The sequence below is a fragment of the Astatotilapia calliptera genome, chromosome 15 (assembly GCF_964374335.1).
Source record: "Astatotilapia calliptera chromosome 15, fAstCal68.1, whole genome shotgun sequence".
NCBI lineage: Eukaryota > Metazoa > Chordata > Actinopteri > Cichliformes > Cichlidae > Astatotilapia > Astatotilapia calliptera.
The window spans coordinates 10,678,289-10,692,376 of record NC_137436.1 but is presented as its reverse complement, the minus strand read 5'-3'; the positions used below and the strand labels follow the sequence as shown (position 1 = coordinate 10,692,376).

Sequence of the window (14,088 nt, the reverse complement as noted above, 5' to 3'; positions counted from 1 at the left end):
GCGTGCTACGACTGCGAAAGGAAAGGGTACAACTAAAGCATTAGTACAATTAAAGCACAACTACAGCACTAATTCGTTGTTACTTAAAGAATTAATCTGGCAACTGTTTGTTTGTTTCATTTAATTTATTCTTACACGTTGCTTCTCTTTAACTCTCTTCTTCATTGTTAAAGTTATAATATTTCATTTTCTTTATTTTTTACTTTTTTTTAAAATAGCTGTTCAGATTTCTCGATCTCGCGTATTCCCGCGAGATTTCAAAGCGGATAGCGGGCGCGAATTCGATAGCCGGTCTGGTGGTCGTTCCCATCAGTTGCGTCGGAGAGTGTGAGGGTACCGCAAGGTAGGTCAGTTGTCACTCCGCAAAATACCATACCTGCGCTTCCAGTTACTTAAGGCGGCACAAAACTAACCCGCAGCAAACTCGACTCACGTTTGGATAGACAGTCGTTGACTTTCTTTTTAGCATGTAGCCTTAGTTAGCCAGCTAAGCTAGTCCTGTAACGTGTGTAACTTTTCCTAAACTTAATTAAGCTACTAATGTCGCGGTTTAAACTGCAGGCAATGCTTTAAAACTCATATCCGTTAACTAGCAGCCGACGTGACGGCAGAATTTAGATGGAGAGCTGATTCGACAGTTTAAATAGATGTCTGACTGTGCTAGTAGTTTTATATGTGTATCAGGTTTCTTTCACTCTGTCGCTTTCTATTATTATTACTTCTTCTTCTTTTTACCGTTAAAAGCAACACGGGGTGTCTACGATGTCTAAAAGGAAGGGCACCTCCGTCAATGAAAATCCCAACAAGAGATCCAGATCTGTGAATGAAAGTGAAAATGCTGCTGACAGTGACCAGGAAGATCCCATTCTGAGTAATGTACGTCTGCCGTGCAGTGAAGCACGCTAGTTTTGTTTGATTTCCAGTTTTTGTTTAATTTCACCCTCGTGTATTTACTTATTTCTTAAATAATTCTCTGAGAATGCAAAGGATAGAGGCTCACAGTGTGGATACTTGTTACTTTGTGTGCAGTTGCAGTGTGGTGCGGAGGTGGTGAGTGATGCTGGGATTGTAGAAAGTATCACTCTGAAGAATTTTATGTGCCACTCGCTCCTTGGCCCGTTTACCTTTGGTTCCAATGTCAACTTTGTTGTTGGCAACAACGGAAGTAAGTGCACTATCTTATCTGGCAGATCGGAGATGTAACGAGGCTTCTGAATCCCCCTCGTTTCATGCCAATGCAGGCTGCAACCCTATATTTACATTTTGGCCAAAATGTCTCTATTGTGTGCTGTAATTATCATGTAAAGGCTTCTATCATTGCTGAAAATAGTTGAAAAATTATTAACTAATAATTACTAGTTAATCACTTTGGTTTAGTGAGATCTTGTTGCTTTCTCAGTGCTGGTGCTTTCTGTTGCACATGTCTGCAAATGTCATTTATATGGTGTTATTAGTGGTTTGAAGTTGTTTCGGTGCATTTATAAAATGTGAAGTGGAAACTCAGTGGCTGTTATTATCGTCCATAAATCTTTGTTTATTACAGTGTCCTGTCTGTTCAATTTTTGTGTGCCAATTGTTTTGTGACAGGTGGAAAGAGCGCCGTTTTGACAGCTCTCATAGTTGCCTTAGGCGGGAATGCCCAGGCTACAAATAGAGGATCATCCCTCAGGGGTTTTGTGAAGGAAGGAGAAAGGTGATTTCACAATAATTTTTTTTATCCGTCACGCACTATCTGTTATCTTATTTTGTGATGAGAGAGCACATCATAAATGTGAAAAGTAATTACAAATAACAAACGCAAGTATCTGACCCTTGATGTGCATTTCTGTCTCCTCAGTTCAGCTGATGTTTCCATCACATTGCGTAATAAAGGAAGGGATGCTTACAAACCAGAGGTGTATGGGTCGGCTATTATTCTAGATCTAAGGATAACTCGGGACGGACTGAGAACATATAAGCTGAGAAGTAAATCAGGTAAAAATGCGAAGGAGTTTGTAAATTTAGATATTGCAGCAAACTATTTGCAGTAAATTCTCCATAAGTATATTTATAATTGTCCATTGATTTAAAATAAGAACAGAAAGAACAAAGATGAGTCATTTAATGGAGTCTGGAAAATCGTCAGTGAGAGTAAAGTGAATGTTCACAATGTTTTTCTTTTTGTTTTTTCTCTCTCTTACAGGTCAGCTAATCTCAACCAAAAAGGAAGAACTTGTCTCTATTCTGGATAATTTCAATATTCAGGTATGAGAGATGCAGGTCTTCTTTCATGTAACTCAGAGATGCTCTACCGCCAACTTTCAGCCAACTCTGTTTTTGTCCTTCACACATTGATGTTCTGGTTAAACTGCACTTTTGACTATGCTGTGATTTTTAGCTGTATTTATCTGTACAATTTCAACATTTGAGCTGAAACTTAAGCAACAAATTGTGGGGCCATGTCAGTTGTTAAAGGGTGTCACGTGAACCTGTGTTACTGTCATGCTTATTAATGTGTTTTCTCTCCCAAAGGTCAACAATCCTGTATCAGTTCTCACTCAGGAAATGAGCAAGTACTTCCTACATTCTAAAGGAGAGGGGGACAAGTACAAGGTTAGTTCAGAGTACTTGCATGTTTAAGCCACACAGCAGCATTGGGTGGACAGTTTGCTACACCGTGAAACGTGTTTCTTTATGGTACCTATGAAAATGATTGTCAGTCAAGGCAATTAAGTTTGTGCCTATTTGTAGGGCTTCTGGTGTGGCCAGTACATATAAAACCAACCGGCAGGCCAACACTCTGTTTCATCTGCCAGTCATTGTTTCCAAATGCAAATATTTGTTTGGAAATTGCGGGGGCGGGGGTGTGGACAAAATAGCTTTTCTATTTCATCTCTCTTATTCTCCACACAGACTCTTTACCTGCATGTAACAAAAGACTGCCCAAATGTGTTTGGTTAGTAGCTTCTAGCAACAAAAACCCTCTTCTTTGATTCGAATCTAATGCCAATAAGAGTTTAGATTTAGCATGGAAGAGATTTGGTATAGATGTTGTTCTGGTACATTTGGAATTTCTGATCACATATATACATATCTAATGATGCTGTCACCAGCCTCATCTGCAGTTTTGTTTTGATTGGTAAAATGGCAAACCATATACAAACTTCAGTTGCTTATGTATACAGGACCTTATATATTCCCCTTGCTATAAGAGCTGTGTAACACCCACATTTCTTATCCGTAGGATAATAAAGGTTTATTCTATTCTATACCAGCTTGATCATCTTGTTAGCCTGCTCCCTAACTTGCAGCACAATCTCCTTGTTTGAATTTGTTAACTGTTAACTATAAATAAGCCCCGGTTGTTTTTAATCTATTTTTCTCTCTGCAGTTTTTTATGAAAGCCACCCAGTTGGAGCAGATGAGAGAGGACTTTATCTACATCAAAACCACTAAGAATCTCACAGAGGATAAAGTTGAGCAACACAGTGAAGTATGTATTTGTGTCGCTGAAATGGGCAGTAGTGATATTATTACATTTCTTGAATTTAAACCCTTTTATTTGGATTGCACAGCTAAGTTTTGTTTTAAAGCATCTTTTAATATTCATTTGTGGTCATTCCTAGTGCTTGAAAGACCTAAAACGGAAGTACCTGGAGAAGGAGGACCGTTACAGGAGCCTGGCTTCACTTGATGAAATGCACACCAAACTGGAGGAGTTGCAGAAGCAGATGGCTTGGGCTTTGGTGAGATCATTTTCCTCCAACTTCCCGCAATTTTCCAGTATTTCCCTTTCCCTATTTAGTTAAGATCACTTGTTTAAATTTTAATTCCTGTACAAATATGTTAAATGTTGCAGGTGACTGAGATGGAGAAGGACTTAGAGCCAATGAAGGAGAAGCTGCAGGCAGACAGACGATCCACAGAGAAATATGACGACAAGGTGAACGAATGGAAGGTATGAAACTTCTTCGGTAGTAACCCTGAAATCAACATATAACACATCTCAAATGTTAATAATTCTTTTAGAATTAACACAAATTACTACTAATTAAGTAATTGCTACTTCAGTTTTATGGCTCAGACTTTTGGACTGTTCATTCTGTAACCTTTTAACCCTAAACCTTTTTGATCATGCAGAATAAGGTCGATGAAGCAGAGAAAAAGTACAAACAGGTCCAGGAACAGCTAGAGAGGATCACACAGCAAGTCCAGGAGCTTCAACCTAAATGTGCTGAGCTCAAGACTGAGTCGCAGAAACGCAACAACCTTTTAAAATCCAGCGAGGTGAGAGTTGAGTGCACTAACCGCAGCATATGGTGGATTTCTGACAGTCGGCTCGTTCACTTTTTACAAGTACTTAATGATTTTATGTAGCAAGTCTGAGGCTTAGTTTATAGTGCTGAGCAGTGTCTAAGTGCATTTGTGTTCCTCAGCAGATGCAGTGGCTTTCCATCATCTGATGTGTTTTTTTGTTTGTTTGTTTGTCGTCATCAGTATAGGAGCGCTGCATCACCATTCTGTCATATAATTAATTCAAAATTAGTTTTAAAAAATGACTGTTATCTTTGTGATGCTTGTACGTCAACTTGTGAATATTTAACTCTTCATTTACGTGTGCACATCAGGTCACAGTCCACAGATGCAAAGCCAACCTGAGAGACTTGGAAAAGGACAAAACTCAGCTGATGTCGAGGATAAAAGATCTCAAGCTGAGGTTTTGTGTCATCTTATTTAGTTGTCTTCTGCATTAAATTGAGGTTGAAAAGTTATTTATTCTGTTTTGGCTCGCCTGTGCTTTATTTCATCACACCCCTTTTCTTACCTCTAGCATCAGTCAGAAAACGGGAGCAGAGAGCAAAGCCAGAGCAGAAAGGATCGAGCAGATCCAGACTGAGCTGGAAAACCTGAAGCATCAGATCTCTACACTGGGCCAACAGATTGACCAGTATCAGCATGCCATCAGTCGCGCCAAAGAAGAACAAGGAAAAATGAGGTAAAACAATGCACCAAAGGAAAATCATTGTACATGCAATAACCAATAATTGCTGATTCTAGGGTAGCTTAAAGGAATGTATTTGCAGTTTCTAATTGAAGCTATTCTCTAGAAATGACTGTATTTTGCCCCCCTGTTTGTTTTCAGGAGAGAGCAGGAGGTTCTCCAGAGGTCCATTGAAGCCAACAGGAGGAATCTGCAGACAATGGAGAGCAGTCGGTCCAATCGGCTGCGGCGTTTTGGAGAGCAGATGCCTGCGCTGCTAAACGCCATTCAGGAATCTCACAGAAGAGGCCATTTCAAGCACAGACCTCGAGGACCGTTGGGTAAGACCTGGTTATGCACAGAAAGTGTAGCATGTGCCTCCCCCCCCCCCCCAAGTGCGCAACCACAGTGCAAAATGTGTGGCAACAAAAAAACACTTCTAACTTTCCTTCTCTTTTACAGGTTACCTAATTAGTCTGAAGGACCCAGAGCTCGCACTGGCCGTAGAAGTATGTCTTAAAGGCCAGCTGCTGGCCTTCACATGTGATAACTATGAAGATGAGAAGGTTCTGCAGGGCCTCATGGCCAAAATGTTTCAAGGAGGTCGCAGACCTGCTATCATAACTAGCAATTTCATCTCACAAGTTCATGATACAAGAAAAAAGTGAGTATAGAGGTTTAATTATATATATAAAATAGTTGTGCAAAGTACAATTAATACAACAAGTATTCAGTTAGAAGGTATCCTTCTTCAGAGTGAGTGTTAGTGCATCTCAAATGTTGTAACTTTTTTCTTTTGGAAAATATTATGTAATGTAATGTAATGTGCATGTGTTAGTCGCCATAGGGAAATAGTTCCTCTGCATTTAACCCATTCACCCAGTGAAGCAGTGGGCAGCCACCAATGCAGCGCCCGGGGAGCAGTGTGTAGGGACGGTACCTTGCTCAGGGGTACCTCAGGGTAGCCGTTCAGTGGAGTCGAACCCCCGACCTTCCGATCATGGGGCCACCACTCTACATACTGAGCTATCCCTGCCCAATTTATCATACATACATATATTATGTATGATAAAGATTTTCTTTATGTAGCTTATTACTTAATTATTACAAAATATCTGAAAAAATGAATCGAAATTAGTTTTGATGTGTTTTGTGTCAGGGCTGTCAGTCATCCGAACTACCCCTCCGTGCTTCAGGCTCTAGAAATTGAGGACCCAGTTGTGGCCAACTGTCTGATCGATCAGAAGGGCATAGAGAGCATTCTGCTCATTAAGGTAAAGCATAACTTTTTTTCAACACAAGATGCTTGATGGTAGCCATAGTTGCACATTGAGTGGTTAGACATGTCTTTTTTTATATGATGCAATGTGTAAAGTAAGCCATATATTAGATAAAGTATACTGTAAATGAACTGAAGGGCCTTAAGCATGTGAACAAACCATAATGAATCAGCTGTTTAGGTCTATTAAGCTTATCCCTGATCTGATCTTCTCTACAACCTGAATGGCTATTACATCAAAGTTTTATACCTGCCAAAGTCAGCTTATTGTGTACACAGCTACCTGTACATTTGCCGAACAGTGCCTGAAAGTTTATTTGTTTATTTGCCTGACCGAGTCTCCTGAATGTTGCCTGAATTTTTGCTTTAATGAAAATGATCCAAGTCAAGGAATCTAATTCAATTCAATTCAATTTTATTTATATAGCACCAAATCACAACAAAAGTCGCCTCAAGGCGCTTCATAGGTACAGGAATAGGAATCTGACCTTTTGCACAGTGGAGTCAGTGTGGTTATGGTCACAAATCTGCCTAAACCTCAGCTGCTGGGTCAGAAATATGGCAGAGACCTATAATGTTTTTGAAAGCTTCTTAATATTTACTATATCTATTTTTTATTCAAATTTGTATAAGAATATTTGACAGATTCTTTATGTGGAGTCAGACTTTGGATACCATAGAAGAGATGTCTGCTCCTTACCTTCTGAACTCTGTGTTCAGACTTCATGTCATATTTACATGTTTTCCTTGTTGATAGAATCGAACAGAAGCTCGGAGAGTGATGCAGAGCAAAAATCCTCCTGCGAACTGCATCCATGCTTTCTCTAAGGATGGAGATCAGATCTTTACTAACCGGAGTTATGCTGCTGAGCAGACTAGAGCCAACTATCTCTCAGGAGATGTTGAGGAGGAGATCAGGTATATGTCTGACTTGTACACATGAAAACTCGTATTTTATTCTCTGTCTTTAGACTTTAAACTTGTGCTTTAAATGTTCTGTCCACGTCTCTCCATTTTCGCCTCTCCTTGTCTCTTTGATTCCTCTCAGACACTTACAGAGGGAGTTGGAAAACCAGAAAGGTCAAGCATCACGCTTCCAGCAGCAGATGAGAAAGTTGGATGACGACGTCAAGGAAAATGAAGGCCTACTAAGAAGAGCCCATCAAGAGCAAAAGACCATTAAAGTTAGTGGTATTTTCTGAAGGGCAGATAAGAATACTAATAGAATTTGTATTTTCAGTTTTAATATTTTAATATAATCATATTTGGGGTTTAAAGCATATTAGTCATTCATTTCACTTACTTTGATATACTTTATCCATTAGAAAGAGAACAAAGTGTTCTGATATCATATGAAATGAATTTGCTAACAAAGTCTGTGTGTTTGTTTTAGGACAAGGCCACAAAGTTGCAGCTAGAGCTCACAGATCTACAAAATGTTGAAGAGCCTCAGTCAGAGGACCTCAGGCCCCTGGTCTGTAAAGAACACCATGTATTTTTCCATCTGTATAAAAAGATGCACACTTGTACTGGACTTAGAGCTGGCTATATCCCACAAATTGGGATGCTGTGTAAAATTTAAAAGCAGAATGCAGTGGTTTGAAAATCCCATTAACCCATATTTTGTTCACAATAGAACATAGAAAATAAATTGTCCAGCTTTAATTCTGAGAACAAAATCATAGAAACCGAATTAATTTTATGTTTATCCATCTGTTTTGTAGTACCGCTTACTTTTCCAGCCATTTTTTCCCCCATCCCAACTTGTTTTAAGACCTGTGTCTGCTTTCAAATTGAAAATGAGCTAATGTTTTTCCTGAAAAGTAGAATGTCTCTTTAAACATTCGATCTGTTTTCTGTGATTTTTATGAGATTTACAAATAGAAGAATTCTCTTTTTATTTACACTATAAGCATTGTCCCAGCTTATTTTGGTTTAGAGTTTTTAAATATTGTACATAATGTCAACCAGATCTACTCTTATGATACACCATTATCTCTAATTTTCAACAGGAGGAGGATCTTCATGAGATTGTTACCAAGATCAAGTCCAAGCGAGTGGAGTTAGATGAGGGACTGGCCCAAATGGCCGACCTCAAGGGTTCTTATGAAAAGGCAGAGCAGGAATACAAGCAGCACAAAGAGTGCATTAACACTATCGCAGAGGAGGCTGACTCAGTCAAGGTAATATTGAAAGAAAGACCCAGTGTGAGAACCTTTGTTTTTCAGTTGCTAAATTCTTGACTTATAAGGTATCAGGTCAATCAAATGAAGTAACTTTCAGTAGATATATGGGGGGGACAACTTTTTAATGTTGCAATCTTGTAGTGACACTATGTGCTATTCTTTTATTTGAGACAGTTGGCAGTAAAGTCAAGAAATAAGGTGAAAACAGGATATCAAACGTGATCTAAATGATTTTTTTCCTGTGTACGTACTGCTAAATGTGACTTGTAGTCTACAGTGCATTCAGTGATCAGTAAGATTGGTAAGGACATTGTGTCAATGCAACTACCTAACATTATATCAACCCTGATAATTTGGTGTGATTCTAACTCTTTGTGTGTTGGCCATGCCAGCCCACCGTGCCCTGTCTCCGAGTTGGTGTTTGTCTGTTTTTACCGAATTCTTTATTTGCTTTCTCTTAATACAGGAGGATCTCAGTAAAACTGACCAGGAGGTGATAAAATGCAAACATCACAAGAAACACTATGATGAGAAACGCAGTGCCCATCTCCACAACATTCAAACTCTTGAAGGCAACCTTAAAAGCAAAGAGAAGGAGTACGAGGTATGAGTATCAGAAAAGCACTTTGTATACAATGTATCTGCTTTAGTTTTAGGAGTTAAATAGCACTGTCTCTTGAAGTTTTGCCTGTATTTAGCAGCTAAAATATTGGTTTGTTTTGCTCTGTGACTCAGATGTCAGTGGCCAAAGCCAAAGAGATTTGTCTGGAACGTGTGGAGAGCCGTCGGTCAGCCAGGAGCCTGGACAGCGAGATCAATCGTCTCAAGCTTAAGATCACTTCACAGAAGGAACAACAGGGAGACCGTGAGGAGATTGTGAGGTATTGGATCCTCACGGTGTATTACTGACATGATTTCAGTGATGTTTCTGTGAGGTGTTGAATGTACACGCATTTTAAACTGATGTCCTTCCTTGACGCCAAATGTGAATTGATTTCCTTTTCCACTTACAGGCAGTACCACGAGGCTCTGGAGAGCTACAAGAACATGACACAGCAAATGAAGAACCTCAACAGCTTCATCAAAAGCCTCGACAGTGTTATGAACCAGAGACTTCAGGCTTATGCCGAGCTCAGGAGGTAAGTGGTGAATTCATAGTTTGCTGTTTGTATTTTGCAGTGATGTACTTACCTGTGCAATAAAGTAAAAGAGAGTAAATAGTTACATCTGTAATCCAGGTAATAATTATTAAATTATTAAGACTGTGGCTTCTGAATCGGAACTTTTTTTGTCTAGTTATAGACCGAGTGACTAGTCAGATTTTTAAAACAAATGTTAGCTTAACAGTCCAGACAGCACATGTGCAAATCTGTTCAAATGAAGGTATTTTGGCCTGATGCTTTTTTAAACCTCACTTTAAATTACATGAATATATAAACATAAAACACTGAATCTTTGAAATCAAATTCAAAGCATTGCCCACATATGTGTACTTAAAAGGAGCTCATGCTAATGACCCTCCAGCTAGCCCCTGCACTACAAAATGATAGAACAAGATATTAAAACAAAACAACAGCCTAGAGGTTTTTGGGGTCTTTTTCTGTGTAAAATATCTCACCCGTCTCATGCCCACCATGTAAGTTTTTCCACTAATAAGCACAGATTTAAATATCAGTTCAACAGTCACAAACATCTTGCTGTTTCCTATCATTTGATGATGGGTCAGTATAGTTGCTCCACACAAACACTTGGATTTGGATGAGTGGAAGAAAAGAAATGGATGAATCCCGCACTAATGGACAACATTAATTTTAATGCATCAAAAAAGTCGCCTTGATTGGCGAGCTATCGCTATTGACTGTGACCATGACATCGTTGTTCATTGGCAGATAAGAACTCATCACACGTATCACAAACTTTCCCCAAAAGGGTGCGCTGCTTCACACACAGGTTTAGCTAGTCACGAGCATTAGTTACTTTCAGGTTTCATCTTCTCTCCTAGCTTAATCACAGACACTGCATGTTTATTTGGATCGATCAAATTGAATTTTTAATTCTTCAAAACCTGGACTTGTAGTTCTAGTAGCTTTAGTACCATATTTGACAACAATTTGTTAAATACTCCTACAGGTCCCTCTGAAGTCTATACGTAAAGTTCTATTTTTTATATTTATATTTTTAAGATTGCGGTTATATGATTACTTTTCTCTCTCTCTCTCTTGGTATCATAGGTTCCTGTCAGCCCGCTGTAAATACTACTTTGATAGCATGTTAGCCCAGAGAGGCTACAGTGGAAGTATGATCTTTGATCACAAGAACGAAACCCTCTCCATTTCCGTAAGCCTTTTTTTCATTCATCAGTAAGAGGCCACTACAGCCTCAGATTTATATTAAAGTGCCTAAAGGTTTTTGATTATTATTATTTAAACAGAGACTCATTATTCTTATGATAACTTTGTAGGTGCAGCCAGGCCAAGGAAACAAGGCTGACTTGAGTGACATGCGCTTGCTGTCCGGAGGGGAGCGCTCTTTCTCCACTGTTTGTTTTGTCCTCTCTCTTTGGGCGATCACAGAGGCGCCTTTCCGCTGTCTTGATGAGTTTGATGTTTACATGGTAATACAATAGTTTTCGTTCGCATTATATTTATGTTTAGATTGCGGGTGCATGCATATTGCAAACTGAGATAATCATCAGTAAAAACAACAAACGATAAGGAGACAGAGAATATGCAACACTTCGTTACAGTTGCAAAACTGTCCCACTGGGTTTGGCCCCATTTAAAGATAACATTGGCTTTGGGTGTTCTCTTTAAATAGGACATGGTGAACAGAAGGATATCCATGGACATGATGCTGAAGGTGGCTGCCAGTCAGCGCTACAGACAGTTCATTTTCTTAACCCCACAGAACATGAGGTAACCACTGACACAACCTCTGTGTGTTTATATACAGCATTTGTGTGCTACAGCAGCTAGACCACCCAGATGTGATTTATTGACTTGGTCGTTGTAGACTAAGCCACTGTAGGGTAAAGGTCGTGTGACTTCAATGCGCTGCTTGGTTTCAGTATTCACATCATAATTTTTTATTTATTTTTATTTTATGTTAAGTTCCCTTCCAGAAAGCAAAATCATCCGCATCCTCCGCCTCAAAGATCCAGACCGGGGCCAGAGAAATACGCAGAGAAGTGAAGACGAGGACCAGTAATATTGCTAGCTCTGTTTAACATGATAAAACCTTAAAGTGCCTCTGAAACACTGATGCCAGCTTTGTTAGTTACTTCTCAGCTAAACTTTGGTTTTGAGAAGCCTCAGCTTTGTTCATGTAAACAAAAATAACTGTTCAGTGTGCTGTTTGTCAAAGATTTTGTTCTCTAATACTGGATTCAGACAGTAATAACAATGTTGTATGTTCAGATAAGTACAGTTACAGGGAAGGAGTGTTTTTATACCCACAAGAAAAAATAACCGTTAACGGACTTGAAAACGGGCACATTGAAGGAGTAAATGGGGTCATCGTAAGCGCGGGTTGAGTTTCTTTAAATTCAGTTCAAAATTGGTTTATTTTGTTTTAAGTGTAGCCTCATGGAGTCTTTTTCCACCTCAGGTTTGTCTAATGCAAGTAAGTGTATTAAGGTGCTGCTGAAGAAACCTAAAACACAGTTGTGACACCAAAATTTTGAGCATATTTTTGTTTTTTTTAAGTATAGTCTTTATAAAGGTTTCTTTGACTGTCTTACGTTATACTATCTCATTTACTGTGCTAGTGCTGTCCTGAAGGTTACAGGGGTTGTGTGGTAGTTTGGCTGTGGCACAAAGCAAGGGGTGATATAGGGCACCCGTTGGTTATTGTAATTGGCCTATGTTATGTATATTGTTATATTTATTAACTGATATGTTTCCCAGTACTTATTAAAATAATTTAAGGGTAATCCCTCATCCCCACTGACATTTCAACCTGTTGCTCACTGATAATTATAATTAAAGATAATTTTATAAATCTGTTTCAGAAAACGGCTTTTTTTTTTTTTTTTTTGTTCTTCATGATCATCTCATGAATGCAATATTTAGGGACACCTTGAATTTTGGGCAGAGGTAGTTGTCAGCAAAGGTTTAAGGTCACTGCAGTGGATCATCTGCCTTCACACCACGTGTCAGCATGTCCTCCGTGCCAAATTCCCGTCTCCGAACACATCTTCCTCTTCTATTCGTCCTTTGACTTCAGGCAGCTTACAGTTTAAAAAATAAATTATGGGTGAAGAAACATTAGTTGGTTATTGTGTGCAAAGTTCAATGAATCTTTCCCTCTGGGAGGATTGTTGTCATGGAGCAACAGACATCTTCCTGTTGTATTAACTCATTGGTCCTTCATGCCGGATGAGCTAAAACTTTTTCACATTATTCTGATTTTGGGTGGGGGGATGCAATGGTATTATGAGCATAGACGTTATAAAAGATGGATCTACATGGGTGAAATCATTGAGCTGAATGCTGTTGCTTTCTTCATCAGTTCATTCGCAAAAAAACTGATAATTACAATTCAGTCGATCCAAAATTGACTCTGTTAAATTGAGCGTTTCTGCAGGATATTGCTCCCTTATCCTGTGCCTATTAAAAATAATTCTGGTTTAAGTCACTTCTGCTGTGGCTTCACTTCTCATTCCATCTTTATGAGTGTGGACATAAATGCACGATGATGGCACATTTATGTTAGCTGGTTGTCCAGCAAAGGAGTAAAACTGAGAGGCAGTAACTAGTTTTTCCTTACTCTACCACAGTGCTATTTAAAACAGGGATCTGAACAGACATATTAATCAGAAAGATTTTGAAACACATTTCTCTAACTTCTTGCTAAAAATTTTTTTCATGTTTATATTGACAGTTTAAGTTTGTAAAACTATACAGGCTCATCACCTTGTACATTTTGAACATACAGTATGAGGTCAAATTGCTTGTATTTATAAAAACATCCAACCATTTTCTATCGTTTCTCTAGTTCAGGGTTGAAGGAGCTTTTCCCGGCTACCATGAGGAAAAAGCCAGGATACAGCCTGAACAGATAACTATTGATGCTCACTTTCACACACACTTTCACAGTGTAAAACTGCCACTTAACCTAACCCATGCATGCAAACTACACGTCTGTGTTGGTTCTCTCTAGGTACTCCGGCTTCCTACCACAGACATGCATTTAGTGGGGTTAAGCTATTTTGATGAATCTAATGTGTCCATAGGTCTAAATTGTCTTATTGTCCATAGGTGTGAATTTGATTGCAAATGGTTGTCTGTCTGTTTTAGCCCTGCGTTAGATTGATGACCTGTTCAGGGTGTAGCCTGCCTCTTGCCTCTTATGTTAGCTGGGATAGGCTCCAGCGCCCCTGCAACCCTGACAAGGATAAGCAGAAGAGTATGAATGAATGGATGTTGCGCACATATAAACAGTACTGAGAGAAAACAGAAAAAAATGACTCTCTTTAAAATGCTATAAGCTATTTTTAAGACAGTCTAAAGAAACAGCTTAGAGATGCAATGCTCCAAGCTGGACTAGAGTGGGAAACCCTGTTACCCTTAGCTCTGAACTAAACCTAAACTAAGAAAAGTGCAGATAAAAGGTAGTTTATTGATTTGCACTTTGCTCTGCGGTAAACTATTCAGTGTACTTCA

At 39.0% G+C, this 14,088-nt stretch overlaps 1 protein-coding gene across 2 annotated transcripts; it reads left to right on the top strand.

The window, feature by feature from the left end:
• Positions 1-249: 249 nt before the first annotated feature.
• si:dkey-119f1.1 (Structural maintenance of chromosomes protein 6-like) lies at positions 250-12,428 on the top strand. Of its 2 annotated transcripts, none has more exons than XM_026193891.2 (27): positions 250-343; positions 745-876; positions 1,030-1,165; positions 1,588-1,693; positions 1,838-1,974; positions 2,183-2,244; positions 2,512-2,592; positions 3,371-3,472; positions 3,606-3,725; positions 3,839-3,937; positions 4,120-4,266; positions 4,608-4,696; positions 4,811-4,975; positions 5,123-5,301; positions 5,423-5,624; positions 6,120-6,234; positions 6,997-7,157; positions 7,288-7,423; positions 7,633-7,713; positions 8,252-8,422; positions 8,892-9,029; positions 9,161-9,306; positions 9,439-9,564; positions 10,657-10,762; positions 10,887-11,039; positions 11,243-11,340; positions 11,536-12,428. In XM_026193891.2, exons 2-27 carry the CDS (start codon positions 763-765, stop codon positions 11,630-11,632), a joined length of 3,267 nt encoding a protein of 1,088 aa, XP_026049676.1. In that variant the 5' UTR covers positions 250-343; positions 745-762; the 3' UTR covers positions 11,633-12,428. The 2 variants fall into 2 exon arrangements, with proteins under 2 accessions (XP_026049676.1, XP_026049677.1); XM_026193892.2 differs by having other exon boundaries at positions 276-347.
• Positions 12,429-14,088: the final 1,660 nt, after the last annotated feature.

What these genes read in the sequence shown, in the direction of transcription:
- si:dkey-119f1.1 (XM_026193891.2), top strand. Translation starts at nt 763, where the DNA reads ATGTCTAAAAGGAAGGGCACCTCCGTCAATGAAAATCCCAACAAGAGA. An exon ending in TGTTGTTGGCAACAACGGAA is followed by an intron (nt 1,166 to 1,587) that starts GTAAGTGCACTA and finishes GTTTTGTGACAG; the next exon opens with GTGGAAAGAGCGCCGTTTTG. An exon ending in GCTTATGCCGAGCTCAGGAG is followed by an intron (nt 9,565 to 10,656) that starts GTAAGTGGTGAA and finishes TTGGTATCATAG; the next exon opens with GTTCCTGTCAGCCCGCTGTA.